General features: G+C 41.0%; 1 protein-coding gene across 5 annotated transcripts in view; it reads left to right on the plus strand.

The window, feature by feature from the left end:
• Positions 1-18,054, plus strand: part of ATG10 (autophagy related 10) — a 188,719-nt gene that overhangs the window by 64,136 nt on the left and 106,529 nt on the right. For all 5 annotated transcript variants that reach the window (XM_048503753.1, XM_048503754.1, XM_048503752.1 and 2 more), the window contains 2 exons: positions 1,278-1,400; positions 13,947-14,063. In XM_048503753.1, coding sequence (XP_048359710.1) covers positions 1,278-1,400; positions 13,947-14,063 — 240 coding nt within the window. The remainder of the gene's footprint in view (positions 1-1,277; positions 1,401-13,946; positions 14,064-18,054) is intronic.

Genomic DNA, 18,054 nt, shown 5'->3' on the forward strand with positions numbered 1-18,054 from the left:
AATAACGTTATTATCAGGTCACCTTGTTTCTTTTTTGCACTGTTAACTCTACAGGTGTATTAACACTCAGTTCTTCTCTCTTGGGCCCTCAAGCCTCTCAGTTGCTGGGATCTGGCTTTTAGTCCTTCTCCTCCTCTTCCCCCTCACTGGGCAATATAACTCCTCCTCTCACAATGTTTTCAGTGTCTGGCAGCAGATCAGAAGTTCCTAACTGAGTTTGCTGCTTGACTCCCTCCCCCATACTTTATGAAGAGTAGAGTCAGAGTTGTAACCTAGGCAGACTTACTTGGGAACAAGCTTTATTCAACTCTGTTGATCCCAGAGTAAAAAGCTGTAGAATTGGACTGACAGCGGCCAGCTATCATCTTTCTGTCCCCCCCCCCCAAGGTGTTTAGTTCTAAGACCAGACAATTTTTGGACAGTGTCCCTTTCTGCCCTGATACAGAGCAGCAGTGGCATAGGAGGTTAAGAGCTCGTGTATCTAATCTGGAGGAACCGGGTTTGATTCTCCGCTTTGCTGCCTGAGCTGTGGAGGCTTATCTGGGGAATTCAGATTAGCCTGTACACTCCCACACACGCCAGCTGGGTGACCTTGGGCTAGTCACAGCTTCTCGGAGCTCTCTCAGCCCCACCTACCTCACAGGGTGTTTGTTGTGAGGGGGGAAGGGCAAGGAGATTGTCAGCCCCTTTGAGTCTCCTGCAGGAGAGAAGGGGGGATATAAATCCAAACTCTTCTTCTCTTCTTCTTCTTCTGATACAGCTCTGAATAAAATCAGTATGTTCCCTAAGGTCGATACAAGTAATTGTGTGTTTAAAGTGCTGTCAAGTTGCATCCAACTTATTGCAACCCCAGCAAGGGGCTTTCAAGATAAATGAAAAACAGAGGTGGTTTGCCATTGCCTTCCTCTGCAGAAGCTTTCTTGGTGATCTTATCCAAGTACTCCCTCTCTTAGTTTCCAAGGTCTAATGAGTTCAGGCTATGCCATGCCATCTTCTTTTTGCAAAACAAAGTAATTAGAAAGTAGTAATTAACACTATGTTTTACTGCAGTAGAGATTGAAGGAAGGGAGACTTGTACCTTTAGAAGAACTTTCTGTTACCAGAAAGATCCAACCTAACAAAAGTGGGAGAACTACAGCTTAAAGTAGTAATGTAATTTGCCATCATTGATCTTCCTTCTGTCAGTCATTTGCTTTGTTTTTCTTTAACATCCTTTGGGAGATCTGTAATCTTTAAATTTCCCTCCATCTGCCAATAATATTTTGTTATCTTCCTAGATGTCGCATGACTTGGATGGTGAGGAGGACTTTTTGGAAGAGAATAAATTCAAGGAGTATTGTGCAGAGTTTATCAAATATTCGCAACAAATAGGAGACAGTTGGGAGTGGAAAAATGTAAAGGTAACGGCTGTATTTTATATTCTAACCAAGGTGTCCTCAGGGACGTACTGTTGTAAAATGGTCCTGGGGCTTTCCTGGGGCAACTTGACTGATGGTACCAGGCATTAGGACCCAGGTGGAGCATTCTGTGGAAAAATGGCGGTACAGCAAGTTAAGGGGGGGTGGGGGATTGATTTTCAATTGAGCTCCTGTCTTTCAGTGAGACAGGGTATATGTCTGTAATATTCTTTCCAGTTATCTCTACTCCCCTTCCATTTACATGCCTTGCCCTTGCAAATGTATTCTCTCTTAGTTGCTATTTGTTCTGAATGTATTTAAACTTTCCTGAATTCAAGAAGCAGTTTGAAGATTTGCTGTGAGAGGGTTTTTTTTAATTTTTAAGGAATTAGGAAAATTGTTTAGGAGCATTTAGGAGCATTTTCCCCTTTAAAAAGCTCAATGCTTTCTTTGTAGATCTACTTGTATAACTTTGGAAATAACTTCATAGAAGTTACTAGCCCATCTGCTTACATATTTCTATGGCAGTCATTTTTGCATGGGCAACCTCAGGAAAGTACAAAGCCTTCTTTCTGAATTAAAAGCTTCCCTGCCTGCTCATTGGTAAGATACTCTCACTCATCATTGGTGCCCAAACAAATCTTTTTGTAGCCTAATCTTCTAGCAGTTCTGACACAATGAAAGATTTATTTCTTATTTAAAATGTAATTCTTTTTCAGCTAGAACAGGTTTAAGAATTTGAATTTGTGAGAAACTGGTGAAGATTAATATTGGGATAAATAATGAATTAATGTTCATGGGTGTAATGGAGGATAGAAGACTAGATAAAAAATATAGCTATATGTATAAAATAATGATCAAAGCGGCACATGCAACAATAGCTTTAGGCTGGAAAGAAAAGAAAAAATGGACAATCCAGAAATGGTTGGAATATATCTGGGAACAAGTGACACTGGACATTTTCAATATAATAACAAAAAATAAACTGTGGCAAGATAAACAGAGTGAAATTCTGAAGATATGGACAATATATGTGGACTGGATGAAAGAAGCTGGAGCCAATGAGGAGATATGGGAGAAGAGATTACAAAGAATGAACTTACTGCTGTTTGTTTGATAAAACTACGAAGAAAATACAGGGGGGAGGTGGAAAAGGGGAAAATGTATTGTTTGAAAATGAATGAAGAAAAGTATTAATATAAAATGGAATATTCAAATGATACAATAAAAAAATTAAATTTAAATAAAATAAAATAATTTGAATTTGTGAAAGTCAGATTTACGTCCCAATACAGAGGCCTGGGTGGGCGGGGATGGCACTGCTGCCCTGCTACCTCCAGTTTTTGGTAACATGGGGAGACAAAGAAGAAAAACAAAATCCACTTTCTCCAGAAAGTCATCCACAGGGCTCCATGGACTCGGAACCTGGGACCGCAGCCCATCCAGAGGCAAAACTAGGGGGGATGTTGTCTCTGCCCCTGACCATGCCTCCGGAATGCCCCTGCTAGGCTGGGGGGGGGGGCATTTCTGCTAGCGTAGGGCAGCACTGTCTCCACAAGTCCCTTCAGCCCCCCACCCCCAAACTCTGGATTGGGCTGTTACTCTCACAAAGGTGTTTGGGTTTGCCCATTGGAGCATATTCTAGTAGAATACATGCCACGCGTACTATTTGTGTGCATCTGTATGTCTGAAAAGTCAATTTTAGCTGTTGGATTCCAGTCCCCTAAGAGTATGTGCTTCTGGAGGCTTTCTCACATCCATGATGAATATCAGAGGTATTTGGAATACAGAATTTCAAGGCTAGGATTACTGTTGTAGAAGGAGATACCATACTCTTGCTTTCTGTGCATTGTGGAACTAGTGGGGGCAATTGTAACTTCAGCTACAATTCAGATAAATGCTAGGCATGCTTAAGTTTGACTGGAATCATTGGGGCATAAATGCACACTCCATGTTTAACTTAAGTATATTAATCCTTCGATTTCAGTGAAAATTAAGAGTACCTAAACTTTTCTGTCTTGCACCCAGTATTTGTGGGGAATAGTCAATCTTCCTACTTACAATTTTTTTTCCTCCTACTTCTGGCAGATCCTGTTTTTTTCTGCTCTACTGCTTAGATTTGGATTGCAGTTATTGCACCTAATGGAATGTACAGCTGCCAGTGCAGTCAGAATTAGTTCTACCACAGGTACATTCTGAATTTTGCTCATTGTGTTTTAGTGGAAACATAACTATAGCATATCAATAAAAGCAAGCAATTTTCTTTAAAGTGATCTGTTTTGTGTTCAAATGTTCACTGACAAAAACTACACATGTTGATTTGTTTTAGGTGAACACTTGTAACAACAAAATGCCAAAATAGCCCATTGCACAAACCATGTAGACTTTAAAAATATACATATATTTGGAAAGCTGACTAAAAGACAGAATTAATGTGCTGGAATGAGAGGGAGATTGATTTAAAGATCAGAACAAATGAAATAAATTGTGTCAGAAATGATGGATTATCCAAGATTTAAATTTATAGTTAAATTTGCAGCCTTGTGGAGTAATTTAATGCTACATTAATGGGTTTTATACAGAGACTGTTTTGAATAGAAACTCTTTGTATCAGATGTTGCACATATGCTTTCTGTGTGTGTTGGTCTAAAATAAAACTTAATGAAACAGCTAATAAAACCCCAATTTGTTTGTGCTTCCTTTGAGAAATAAGCTGTTAATATGCCACTACCGTTCATTATCTCCTATGCATTTCTCTTGTCTTTCAACCAATATTCTTCTCAGCGGTGCTAGCCATGTGATACAATCAGTACTTTAACTTTTATTTGTATATACCATTAAAGGTTCTTGACTTGACTTGAACTTTTATTTTGTAAGATTGACTTGTCAGGGACATGCTTTATTTGCTTAGCAGAGCTAGTGTGTACGAGGATGGTCCCTCTGGGGTGACAACAGCACATGCTCTCGATATTCTCATTGCAGAGATGCAAAATGAACCTATTCATTGGTTTACAAAGTTTGTATTGCACCTTTCTGACTGCTGAAAGAGGTGACTAACAATTAAAGACAAAGTATAAAAGTACATCATAAAACCAGTAAAGCACTATTTTTAAAAGTCATTTTTAAAAAAACTGTTGTGCAAAGTAAGTAACAGGCTAATTTTTCCTGTTTGGAGATGCTTGCAATTATAGCAGGTGGTTAGTAGGAGAAGCTTAGCTGGCTTGCTAGGCTTAACTGTGACACCTGCAGGGCAAAAGAATAACGAGACCTCCCTGTTGCCCTTGCTAACAAATGTTGCCAATAATGATAGGGGAAAACAACAACAACACTACTACCTATAGTTGGCTTTGTGGAATATTTTACAATATTTGACCACAGTCAAATAATAGATGGCTGGTTGACTGATATGCCAATCCTAGGCAGTTCTGCTGTGTCACACACTAACAGCAAGAGTCTGAGTATTAAAAATTCATCAGTAATAACTTTAAAAGTTCATAGCTGCTCTTTGCTCATTCCAAAGGTTATTAGTTGTTTCCCAGAGGATTAACTTCAGACATAACTCCTGTTTTGTCCTACATAATGCAGAGAGGGATGGAACTGGAGAAGCACAAAACTGCAGTAACACCAAGGGAAAAGATGTTTTGGCAGCAATCACAACACCGCTATATGAGTGGTGAGCCTCATTACACACTATATAATCCATGCCTTCCTTCCTTCCTTCCTTCCTTCCTTCCTTCCTTCCTTCCTTCCTTCCTTCCTTCCTTCCTTCCTTCCTTCCTTCCTTCCTTCCTTCCTTCCTTCCTTCCTTCCTTCCTTCCTTCCTTCCTTCCTTCCTTCCTTCCTTCCTTCCTTCCTTCCTTCCTTCCTTCCTTCCTTCCTTCCTTCCTTCCTCCCTCCCTCCCTCCCTCCCTCCCTCCCACCCACCCACCCACCCACCCACCCACCCACAACTAAGAGAAGACAGGAGTCACATTATACTCATATAGTAGTAGAAATAAGTTTATTTTCTTGGCCATAGGCCTTCACAATCTCCTCATACACATCATCATAAAATGAAAACATACACAAAAGCACCTTATACTCATATAAAGAGACTGACAAGAACAGAAGTCTACCCTCCCTATTGGCTCTTAACATTGATAAGTCAATTCCTTACCAAGCTGGAATCAAAAGAGTAAATTTATTTATTTATTTATTAGATTTTATAGACCGCCTAATCCACAAAGGGCTCTAGGCAGTTCACAATGCAATAAAACCCAATACATTAATTAAAACATCTAAAAACATTTGAAGTCAGTATGCAGCATCATATTGGTGGCACCTGGTCTTAAGGCCGGCCTTAAAGCTGGGAGGGGCTGGCAGCGCCCAAGATGAAACCAGCAGGGGCACTGCCAGAGATGACAAAACCATGGCAGGGCCACACAAGGGTGCAGCCAATCCGTGGCCAGCCTCACCAAAAGCCCGGTGGAACAGCTCGGTCTTACAGGCCCTGCGGAACTCACCAAAGTCCTGCAGGGCCTGGACAGCTGGGGGAAGAGTGTTCCACCAGGCAGGGGCCAGGGCTGTAAAGGCCCTGGCCCGGATAGAGGCTAGCCACATCATCGAAGGGCCGGGGACTTCCAGCAACTCTGCCAAGTTACCCAGAATGCAAGCTGGCCTATTCTAGGATACATATATGGGGTAAGGCTCCAGGTCCCGCATGGGTATGAGGAGCCCCAGAGTCACAAAGGGCCTTGAAGGTTAAGCTACCAGCACCTTTGAGAGAGCTAATCCCGGGAGTTCCACTGGAAGCTCAGTTGCAGAGTGGCGCAGCATGGGTGGGTAATATGATCTTGGATAGAAAATTTGCCCCCTGTAAGAAGGCGAGCCGCTTAATTCTGGACCAGCTTTAACTTCCGGGTCAGTCGTCAAGGGAAGGCCCGATGTAGAGAGCCGAGTTACAGTGAATTGTCCAAACCCTCGAGATGACCGTCGCATGGATCAGGGCAGTGGCCAGGTCAGCGCCGGGAGAGGTAGGGGGGCCAGCCTCGCCGGGCTCTGGCGAAGATGAAAGAAGAAAAAGCTACCTAGGTAACATGGGCCACCCTGGCCCTCCACGCCAGAAAGGAGGAATCCAGGCCAGGACCCCCCAGGCTACAGGCCAGGGGAGGTTGGGGAACCAAATCGTGACCCACTTCTAAAACCAGGCAGCTGAAAATCCCTGGAGCCTCTCACCCACGGCCCAGCCAATGAGGACCTCTGTCTTCGATGGACTGAGCTTTTGAACCTTGCCTCTGCCTCTCAACCAACCAGTAACTGACTCCAAAACAATGCTGTAGCAGAGCCACAGGTAGGGCAGAGCGCCGCCCTCCTCCGATCAACAGAATGAGCTGGGTGTCATCAGCATATTGGTGACAACCCAGCTCAAAGCCCGCACCAACTGGGCAAGTGATTGCCTGCATGTAGATATTAAATAAGGAAGCCCGGGGATAACAAGCAAAGGGCCCCTGTGGCATCTCTTTACACTGGAAGCAGGAGATGCCGTTGGGAGGCCTGGTCCCCACACCACACCTGCTGGACCCCCTATCCTGGAGAAGCTTGAGGCCAATCTCACTGAAGGACAGTGCCCCACGCTCTGGAAGCAGCCAGGCGGTGGGTCAAAAGGTCGTGGTCGACCACATCAAACGCTGCAGTAAGATCGAGCAATATTAGCAGTGGCAATCCGCCTTGGTCAGGCTGCATGCGGAGCGTATCTGTGATAGCGACAAGGACAGTTTCCATCCCATGCCCAGTACGGAAGCTGGACTGGAAGGGATCGAGTACCGATGTGTTTTCCAGAAAGCCCTGAAGCTGCTCCAACACCATTCTCTCAATTACCTTCCCCAGAAACGAAAGATTCGAAACAGGACGGTAATTGGCCAGATCACCGGGATCTAAGGATGGTCTTTTCAAGAGTGGGTGGACCCCCATTACATTGGACCAGTAGTTTTTCTTGTCCAACATCTTGTTTTACACAGTGGTCGAAGAATGCCCTGTGGGGCCAACAAACAGAGGCCAAAGGCCCACATATTGCCTTTATTCTACTACCTAGCACTGGATTTCAAAGGTTAACTGAAAATGGTCCCCCTTACTAACCATAACTGGTAGCCATTAATGAACCTATCCTCTATGAATTTGCCTAACCTCATTTTAAAGCTGTCACTATACCTTTTTCAACAAAAAGAACTACCGTATATACTTGTGTACAAGTCGACCCGCATATAAGTTGAGGAACCTAATTTTACCACAAAAAACTGGGAAAAACTTACTGACTCGTATATTAGTCGAGGGTGGGAAATGCAGCGGCTACTGGTAAATTTCAAAAATAAAAATAGATATCAATAAAATTACATTAATTGAGGCATCAATAGGTTACATGTTTTTGAATATTTATTTCAAAGAAAAACAGTAAACTAGCTCTGTAAGTGGAAAAGGGAGTCAACAAAAACAATATGGTCTCAACAATAATTTTAAAAGTACAAAAACCTTAGCTCAACCAGCAACCAAGCTAAACACAAGAGTTAAAATCCTTCAAAACTGGATTTCTAGTCAGTGGAGGAATGTTTATACTAGCAGTACCAACATTTCAGGGTATCATCAGGTGACCCTCCTGATAATACCACCCAAATTTGGTGAAGTTTGGTTCAGGGGGTCCAAAGTTATGGACCCCCAAAATGTAGCCCCATCTACTATTAGCTCCCATTGGAAACAATGGGGGATGGGGGCACACTCTTTGGGGGTCCATAGCTTTGGACCCCTTGAACCAAATTTTACCAAATTTGGGTGGTATTATCAGGAGTGTCACCTGATGATACCCTGAAATTTTGGTGTTGCTAGCCTAAAAACTGCGCCCCCTGACGGCCGACAAAGTAAAAACCCTAAAATATTTTTTAAAATACAGCTGACTCGTGTATAAGTCGAGGAGGGCTTTTTCAGCACAAAAAATGTGCTGAAAAACTCGACTTATACACGAGTATATACAGTAAATAGAACTGTAACTTCATCCGCCATGTGCTGGACTGTCTTTCTTTTAGAATACTCCACTTCACTCCACTGGAAGTAAATTCCACAATGTAATTACTAATTGAGTAAAGAAGTGTATATAAAAAAAGTAATACAAGCAACCCAAGCTTATAGCAGAACATGTGGAGATACAACAATATATAGAGATCACATGCAGATATTTTAATGTTTTAAAATGCTTAAAATGTCATTATACATTATGAAGTTTTGAGTCCAAAAAATAAGACATTTGGCAGGCAAATGGGGTCAGGGCAATTGCACTCCATAGCAACAAGCCGCCTCAGTGTCTCTAACTACACTGGTAATTGGAAGGCAGTTAAAACAATGCCCTGACCTGAATGGCCTAGGATACTTGATGTCATCAGACCTCAAGAGCTAAGCAAGGTTGGTGCTGGTTAGTATTTCGATAGGAGACTACCCAAAGACAAGAGTTGCCATGTGGAGGAAGGCAATGGGAAACCACCTCTGTTTGTCTCTTGTCCAAGGGGTTGCCTTAAGTTGGCTGCAATTTGCCAGCACTTTCTGCCACTGATGGCTTCATGAATTGACCAACACAAGTTGGCAATGTTCAGTCACTGATTACTTAAGTAAAAGTGAGGCCAGGTGCAACTCTAGAAACAGTCCAAGAACATTTACAAAGAGGGAGGCATGAAGGTTGTGTACTGAGAATCTCATATAGTGGTGGTATGGTTTCTGTCAAAACAATAGAGGAAAGAACATGTGTGGAGAAGCTAGGAGTTTAAGATGAAAAGGCAGACAAGATTGCAGGCAGGACACAGTGAGAAGAGACAAATAAAGCATGTGTGAAGGAAGAGAAGTTAGCAAGGATCACCTGGGTAATGGTGGTAAAAAGTTGTAGAAAGTGGGGCAAGGGCATGATGGGAGGTGAATAAGTTGTCAAAAGTCTTAAGAGAATGGATGAATGACGTAAAGGAGGGATAGAAGAGGCAGGGGCACAGAAAAAGAAAAGTAGGACAAAGCCACCTGGGAACAGAAACGAAAAATTAGATCATGCATTTAGCTGTTGCTGTGTTTTACACTATTGTTCCTGTCTGTATACATTGCACCATTTTCTGGACATCTTATCTTGCATTTTAAAGTTTACATGGAGAGATTAAAATATTTGTCTGTGGTCTTCAGTCAGCCCATTGCCTGACAACTACTGAAGTGCTCCTGCAATCAATCAACTGTGTAAGAATCTTCCTGTCACTATGCTGTCCCCTTCCCTTTCCCCCTTCTTCCTTGTCCATTTTTGTCCTGGTTTACTCTTTGGCATAATAGTGGAGAAGCCGCCCTGTTCTTGGCTTGACATATAAAGTATATGTGAGATGTCTAGTCTCTGACTGTACTGTTGTTTTTATTAGCATGTTCTCCCTCACCTAAGAAATTACATGAGATGGGCAGCAGCTCAAGGCAGTCATGCTGTTGTGGAAATCACAAGTCACATATTATTTGAGAACAAAACAGGATGGAGGACAGTTGTCAGTGTGTGAGTGCAGACTTGACCCTTGCTTATGAACACATGGGAATGAAGTGGCAATGAGATGGCCGGGTTCTGAGATGGTAGAAGGAACTGCACCTTTTCAGGCATAGGTTAAGAATCACAGAGGATAACTTTTTAGCTTGCTTCCCTTTGTTAAAAACCAATTTCAAACAGAAAACGACACAGCAAACAAACAGAGGGTTTAGAGAATGTTTCTTCCTGTATGCTGGTTTTATGTTTATATCAAGGTTTGTTTTTTAATGTGGAAGAGCAATCGAATATGGAATCCACCAGAAGAAGGGAAGAAGCTGCGTTTTGTCTCTCTGTGTGGTGTAGTCTCTTATCACCTCATTTCCTCCTCACTTTCCTATGTGATTGAAATAGGCTTCACTCTCCCCCCAACTCAGTACAAGAGACTCAAAGGGGCTTACAAACTCCTTTCCCTTCCCTTCCCCACAACAGACACATTGGGAGGTAGGTGGGACTAAGAGAGTTCCAAAGAACTGTGGCTAACGCAAGGTCATCCAGCAAGAATGTAGGAGTGGGAAAACAAATGTGGTTCACTGGATAAGACTCCACCACTCATGTGGAGGAGTGGGGAATCAAACCCGGTTCTCCAGATTAGAATCCACCCTCTCTTAACCACTACAACCACCCTAACCACTACATAAGATAATATAAGATATGCTATTTCCTGTATCAATGCAGTTATATCCATGTGAAAATAAATTTGACATCTGAAAGACTTTTCTTACGAAAAGATATGTTGCTTTGTATTATTTTTTCTCTTGGCTTTTGAATAGCATCTCACACGAACTGTATTGTTGTAGTAATGCGTTTCTGCAGTTCTTGAAAACTCTAGTGGTGTATGCAGTGATGTGAAATGTTTTTCTGACTGATTTTACATTTTAAAATTTAAGAAAGCTGTTCTTTGGTTCTTGTAGGACTTTTGTGTATGCGTTTCTTGGGTCTGCTTACTTTTAATGTTTAATTTTAGTAAGTGCTACTTCAGATTCCCCTGTTTTGCAGATGGTAAATTTTCAGATTCGTTTTCAATAGCATATGGAAAGGATACATCCTCTTGCTTCTTGTCAAATACTTCTGTTGAGATTACTATTGAGCACTCATGTCTTATTGTCACTGTTTACAGGTTTGCCATCTGTACCTAATGCAAAAGTAGGTCAGCTGCTAACATTTAAGCAATAGAACCATACTTTATTTTTACTGTGACATTTGTCTTTCTTTAAATATCACCTATTGAATATTGTTAATTCATATTTCTTCCATATACTTGAATATAATACACATTCATTCATTAAATTTTATATCCTCTTCCCACCAAGTGGGCTCAGATGGCTAACATCTTCGGGGATCGGGCGGTATACAAATTAAATAAATAAATAAATAAATAATAATAATAATAACATCCATGAAACAGTACAGTCTTAATAATAATAATAATAATAATAATAATAATAATAATAATAATAATAATAAAATGTTTAAAATCCAATAATCTAAATAAAAATTAAAACTATACGGATGGCGTATCAGGGTGGTACAGTACCATCTCCTTGTCTTAATTTAAATAATACTAAGAGAACAAAAAAGAAAGGAAAAGGGGAAAGGGAGGCCAGGTAAGATGAACAATGATAGTTTCATAGCTGTCCTCAGTTATAGACCTGGTGTAATAACCAGTGGTGGGATCCAAAAATTTTAGTAACAGGTTCCCATGGTGGTGGGATTCAAACTGTGGCGTAGCACCAGTGGGACTGGGCAGGGCGCAACAAGCAGGGGTGTGGCCTTGGGCATTTCAGGCCCTGAGGAGGCATTCCATGAAGTGCGAGGCTGTGGCAGGGACCTTAGCCGCGTTAGTCCTTGGGCGGGAATCGAATGCAGCGCAGAGCGTAGGCTCCACAATATCATCGCGCCTTGATTGCACACCTCCTGCTAGACTGCTTCAAGTTCTGTGCGCTACTGCTGAGAGGAGGGGCGTAACTAAGGCAAAAATCACATGGCAAAATCACCAATTAGTAACCCCCTCTCGGCACACACAAATAATTAGTAACCTACTCTCGGGAACCTGTGAGAACCTGCTGGATCCCACCTCTGGTAATAACTGTGTCTTGCACGCCCTGTGGAACAATCCCACAGGGTCCTGATCTCATTAGAACATTCCACCAGGTTGAGGCAAGGGCCGAAAATGCTCTGGCCCGAGTTGAGGACTGCCAGATACTTTTTGTTACTTGCAGAGTGCAGTGGCCTCCGGGGGTTGTGAGAAGCTGTCTTGCAAGAGCGATATGTACAATATGATAGATTTTTAAATCTTTTAACGAAAGAAATTTCTGTCCATTCTTACAAGAGTACTGATTTTGTGTATCCAGTTATATGTTATTAGAACAAATTTCAAACGTCCATGAGCACTTTTTGTTTTAAAATTTTGATTTTAATTAGTTGTGTAGACCATAGAAAGTCTGGCTTAACCATAGACTTTTTGTTTTTGATCGAAGAAAATTGGCTGTCAGATAATGAAAATGGTTTACTCAGCACAGTATCAATTTACTTCTATCAAACAATCTTACATCTTGCTGTTGTGGGTTTTCTGGGCTGTGTGGCCATAGTCTGGTCCTGACATTTCACCCGCATCTATGACTGGTGTCTTCTGAGGTATGTCAATGTAAGATCTGTTTCTTTCCATGGCAAAGGAGAGAAAAACATCTTACCATGACATGCCTGTGAAGATGCCAGGTATAATGCAGGTGAAATGTTAGAAGCAAAAACTACCAGACCATGGCCACTACCCCAGAAAACCACAAAAGCCAGTTAATTCCAGCAGTGAAAGCCTTTGACTGTACAGTCTTATATCTTGCCTACTCAATTGCTCTTAAAACTGTCATATAGTGTATTTCTGTTATTTATTTGTCTTCAGTAAAATTCCAATGCTTAATTTTATAGAAGCATCTCATTCCTTCAGAATTTGTGCTCTACAAAAGGTACTTTTGAACAGATTAACTGGAACCGCTAAAGGTTTTGAAACATACCAGACATTCATAGAAATATTTGTGTAAAATCTTGAATCCTGCTCATTGGTTTGTGAGATTTCCTGTTTTCGAGGATTTCATAAAATGGGCCTAAGATAATTGATGTATATCTATCACCATAACCTTTAATAAGTGGTATATATGCTCAGTGTAGCAGGATCTCTGCACAGTGCACTTTGTTTGGTAGCTTGAGCATTTTCAAGGTTAATACGATTAATGGCCAAAGTTTTTCCCGAAAGCTTTTTTTTGGGGGGGGGGGGGGGGGGGGCAAGTCTTGCTGAATATTTGCAGACTGTTTCACAGTAGTTAATAATACTGGTGAATTGCACTTGTTATCATGGCCTATGCATGTCAAGAACTATATAACAGCAGAACATCACTAGAACAGCCTCCAAGATTTATAGTGCCATCCCAGAGGCGGAAATACCAGGGGATTGGGGTGTGTGCATTGTACAGGGCGCGTGCCTGGGGGTGGTGGAAAATCACCCCCGCCTCTTGCGGCGCCCCCTGCCCCTTCCCCCCCCACACTTACCTTTGTGGAACAGTGCAGTCTGGAGAAATGGCCTGTTCCCTTCAGGCTGAAAACGACTTGGTGGGAACTACACTTCCCAGGAGACCTTGCAAGCCTCAGGGTCTCATGGGAAGTGTAGTTCCCACCAGGCCGTTTTCAGCCTGAAGGGAACAGGCCGCTTCTCCAGCCTGCACTACGGTAAGGGGGGTGCGGGGGTGCAGGGCGCTGCATTGGGGGGGGGACACAGAAAACCTAGAGTGCGCACCGGGCACGCTCTGGCCCAGCTATGCCTCTGTGCCATCCTAAGCAGAGTTGCACCCTGTTCAGTCCGTTGAAGTTAATAGGCTTAGAATGGTGTTATTCTGTTTTGGATTTTTCTGTTAATTTTTTCACCTGATAAGTTACTGCTATTTCTGATGAGTTTTAGTAGCATATGAGAAAATTGCTTAAGTAAGGTATTTCTTTGAACTCAGGGTTCTACTGATGGCTATATGAGTAAAACGCACTTCCAAGTAAAAGGCAGAGGCATCTCACCAGACGCAGAGGAGATAATGAACGACAGAGATGAAATAACATCTACATATGCTGAGGTAAGTACATAATGCTTGGTTTTTAAAAAGGTATTATTTCATGCCATAACTAAAACCCCTCTGATGTTTTAGTATTGTTGGACTCAGTGACTTAAATTAGTAGAGCCGAGTTGTTTCATTTGGAGTATAGTTGGATTGACCATTAAGTGTAGAACAGCTTGTGTAAAATGACAGGCTCACCTTGGAGCAACACCCCTCTTTCATGATATTACCATTTACTGGAAAGCCAATTCTGAAGAGGGAACTTATTTCTGCTTTGCTTGCCTGTCAGTGCCATGTGCTTTTCCTCCTGTTTAGTTAGGTTTGCCAGCATGCTCAGTTCAAATATACTTTAAAAGGCACTAACTCTTATGCTCTGAAGGCAGTGCAAGACAGAATTATTTAATAGAATGGCTGAATAATCAGAGGGGCTTTTTTCAGATAATGAGGGCTGATTGGTTGGCTGATTTATGTTTTATATTTTAATTGTTTTAAAATTATTTTTATACCTCCTCAGATCTTATAGGGGAAAAAGTGGTATAAAAGTTGTTAAATGAATTGCAACAAGGAGTGATAGGATTTTTGAAGAGAGGTGGGAGGCTCATAGCCCTTTTAAGCTGTGATAAAGAAGGCAGGAAATATACTTCAGAGGTGGAATAGATGCTTTGTATGAAGAAGATTTTGCCAACTCTGGTTTGGAAAATACCTGGAGATTTTAGGAGAGGAGACTGGGGGGATCAGACATGTGGGAGGGGACAGTCTTCATTAAGGCACAATGCCGTAGATTCCCCACCCTCCCCAAAGGAGCAGCTTTTTCCGGGGGAAATGACCTCTGTAGTCTGGAGATCAGTTGTAATACTGGAGATTGGCAACCCTAGTTTATAATGTACAAGCATTGAATAATATCGAATAAAGGTTGAGGCTCAGAATAATTTTGACTGTGACACTAAGGCTACGGCTGATAATCTTGCTTCAAAAGTTACATCCTTATTTTATTGTTTAAGAAGTTGTGAAATCACCAGTGTGGGGAGTTGGAAGCAAAATTGGAGATTTCACCCACTGTTCCTTCATCAGTTTATATAATGTAACTTTTCACAACCTTAGATTAGGAATCAACAAGATACAGTACATCAAGATAACTGACTTTGGGGAGGGGCTATAGCTTTCATATGGCTGGTTTTCATGCATAGGTTTCTAGGTTCAATCCCTAGCTTCTCTAGTTTAAAAGATAAGGTTGTACAGGCTATATGGAAGTTATCTGCTTGAAACCATGGAATGTCATTGCCAGTCAAATAGACAGTACTGACCTTGACAGACCAGTAGTTGGACTCCATGGAAGTCAGATACATGCATGCATGTGTGTAGGAATACCAAAACAAAGCCACTCCAGAGCTCAAAATTATTAGCCAGTATGACTTGACAGACCCATTCTTTCCGCCACCTGTGAACACAGTCTGTGTCAGGGTAATAGAAAGTATTTGTCAATAAGAAAAATAATTCATACTGCAGTATTGTCTGGCCATTATTGGGAAACTGATGTGAGAAATTAAATGAGTTGAACAACCAAGAATAATGATAGTTGCAGTTACCATGTTCATATAGAGTTGATCATACTGAGAAGTATCACTGTGCTACTAAACCTAAATAACTTCAAAAATTAGGGTATTAATTAGGAACAGCCTGGAGGGAAAAGTTAGGAAATTAAAGTCTGTGGAATCAGCACGAAGGCTGCTGAGGAATACCTTATTAGAGAAACTGAATGTATGCACAGCTCAGAACAAAGAGAGAAGCAAAAAAGGAAGGAAGAAACCTGCTATGGATTCATGACAGGGTACAAACTATATTCACACTATAAAGGCATACTCTAAATAATGGAAATTTAATCTAATAGTTGCTATTAGATTAGAAGCATTAGATTTTGGCAGGCAAGGTGAAATATTAAACAGGAAATCAGAAAAGCAAATTAATCCATAAAGATACAAGAAAATGTAAAGTTCTCAGTTCCTTCATTGTAGCACTGTTAGAATCATTGGAATTAAAACAAGTAGCAAATCAGAAATAAAATAACATGAACTGTATTAATTCTAATGCTAATGAAGGAGCTCCATGAAATGTTGGGCTGTTGGGACGACTACTCTAATTTTATGTAACTGACACTCTGAATCTAGAGAGGCCTCTGTGTCTGCCTTTATTAATAATAGTGAGATAAAGGCATCTTTTGTATTGCTGCTGTAAGTTGTTTTCTATTTTCTGTTCAGTTCGTTAAATACATAACACACATAACTGGGTGAAGCATCTGTAGCCATTGGTGTCAAGGCAAATAGTGTTAACACAATTCAGCTAAAAACCACAAGGCAGTATGAGCTAGGATGGCAGTTCTTTACAAACTATATAGTTGATGTTAGGTCAGGTATAAAGATGTTTATTTTCAAAGAATGATGTGACAGGGAAGCAATGATCACTGGAAAGTATAAAATCTGTCAGCATTTTGCGTCTTTAACACAATGTGCTTCTTTAATGCAACATGCATCAGAAAGCAAAATGAAGAAATATGTGCCAGTTCTTATTTTACCAAATCTGGAGACGATAATGAATACACTCAACAGAATTCCTACATCATATGGAGATGTTGCTTCAACTTTAGACAAAGTTTTGCCATTGGATAATAGAGAGTGGTTGTCCTCTTGTTCTAGCATTCGCCTTCAAGATAGCTAATTTGGCATTCTTTGAAATAGATAAAAAAAAATTACAGATAACTGAATTGTTTCATTAAGGGAATAATCCAAGCAATAGAAGTTTGGGGAAAGTACTTTAGTTCTGCATAGAACCTCTTGAATCCTGTCTAAGACTGCAGTTCATTGCAGTTGGGTAGCCACTTTGCTCTTTATAAGCAATTGCTTTTTCCCCTTCTTCCTCCACTTTTTGTTGCCAGTCATCCTAAGAAATAGTTCTGCAGAGTAGGTTTCCATAGGAAAGCTTCCTGAATACACGGGCTATTTTTGCTGTTGTTTTTTCCCATACAATGGATCAATAATTACACAATTAAGCTTACAATAATATTTAGTAGCATATTGTCCATATCTGAATTGTATCAGCAGGCATAATAAATATTAGAACTTTTCTACTTTGGCTTGTTTGCTGGGCCTTTGACATGCATATGAAGCTTAGTTCAGTCAAGTGCTGCCCTATTCACCTCCATATTGGCACACATTTTCAATGTTATTCCAGTGGAAATGAGAGTATAGGCTTTTCTCTGCTGGGTAAGTTAATTTGACATCCTGCATATGCAGAGCACCATGTACACACTGTAATTCCCATCGTGTTTTCGAATGAGAATTATCATTAACTTTGCACAGAAAGAAAGATACTAATCTGTTAATAGTCCTCAATAAAATAAATCACATTGCTTCATGACTCTTTACTTTGAAAGCTAAGCAATTTAACTTGTGCATGCTAATAAAGTAAATGTGTTAGATAAGATCATGGCCTTTCTGTCTCCTTTGTTTCAGATGGACCACAGCTGGCTCAGCACAGATATTATATTGTTGTAAGATGTTGTTTCTGTTAGGCAAGCAGTATTTCAAAAATGTGAATTGTGCTTGATAGGAAATATTACCAAACCACCTTGAGCTGTCTGAGATGGTTACTAAACAATTTTAATGTTTACTTCTAACTAGAACAATTTTTAATTGACATTCAGTTTCTTACTACAATTTTTTTTTGCAAGAATAAGAAACAAAATATGTATCAACTTTATATTGTCAGTCATGGTAGAAAATCTCATCAAAATAAGGCTGTGGGATTCTTTGTTTGGAATTGAAACACTTTTCTTCTGTGGCAGCTGTACAGTGTCCTAGTTTGAGCTAGGACAGGGGTCTGCAACCTGCGGCTCTCCAGATGTTCATGGACCACAATTCCCATCAGCCCCTGCCACCATGGCCAATTGGCCATGCTGGCAGGGGCTGATGGGATTTGTAGTCCATGAACATCTGGAGAGCCGCCGGTTGCAGAC

This window comes from Sphaerodactylus townsendi, linkage group LG07 (assembly GCF_021028975.2).
Source record: "Sphaerodactylus townsendi isolate TG3544 linkage group LG07, MPM_Stown_v2.3, whole genome shotgun sequence".
Taxonomy (NCBI): Eukaryota; Metazoa; Chordata; class Lepidosauria; order Squamata; family Sphaerodactylidae; genus Sphaerodactylus; species Sphaerodactylus townsendi.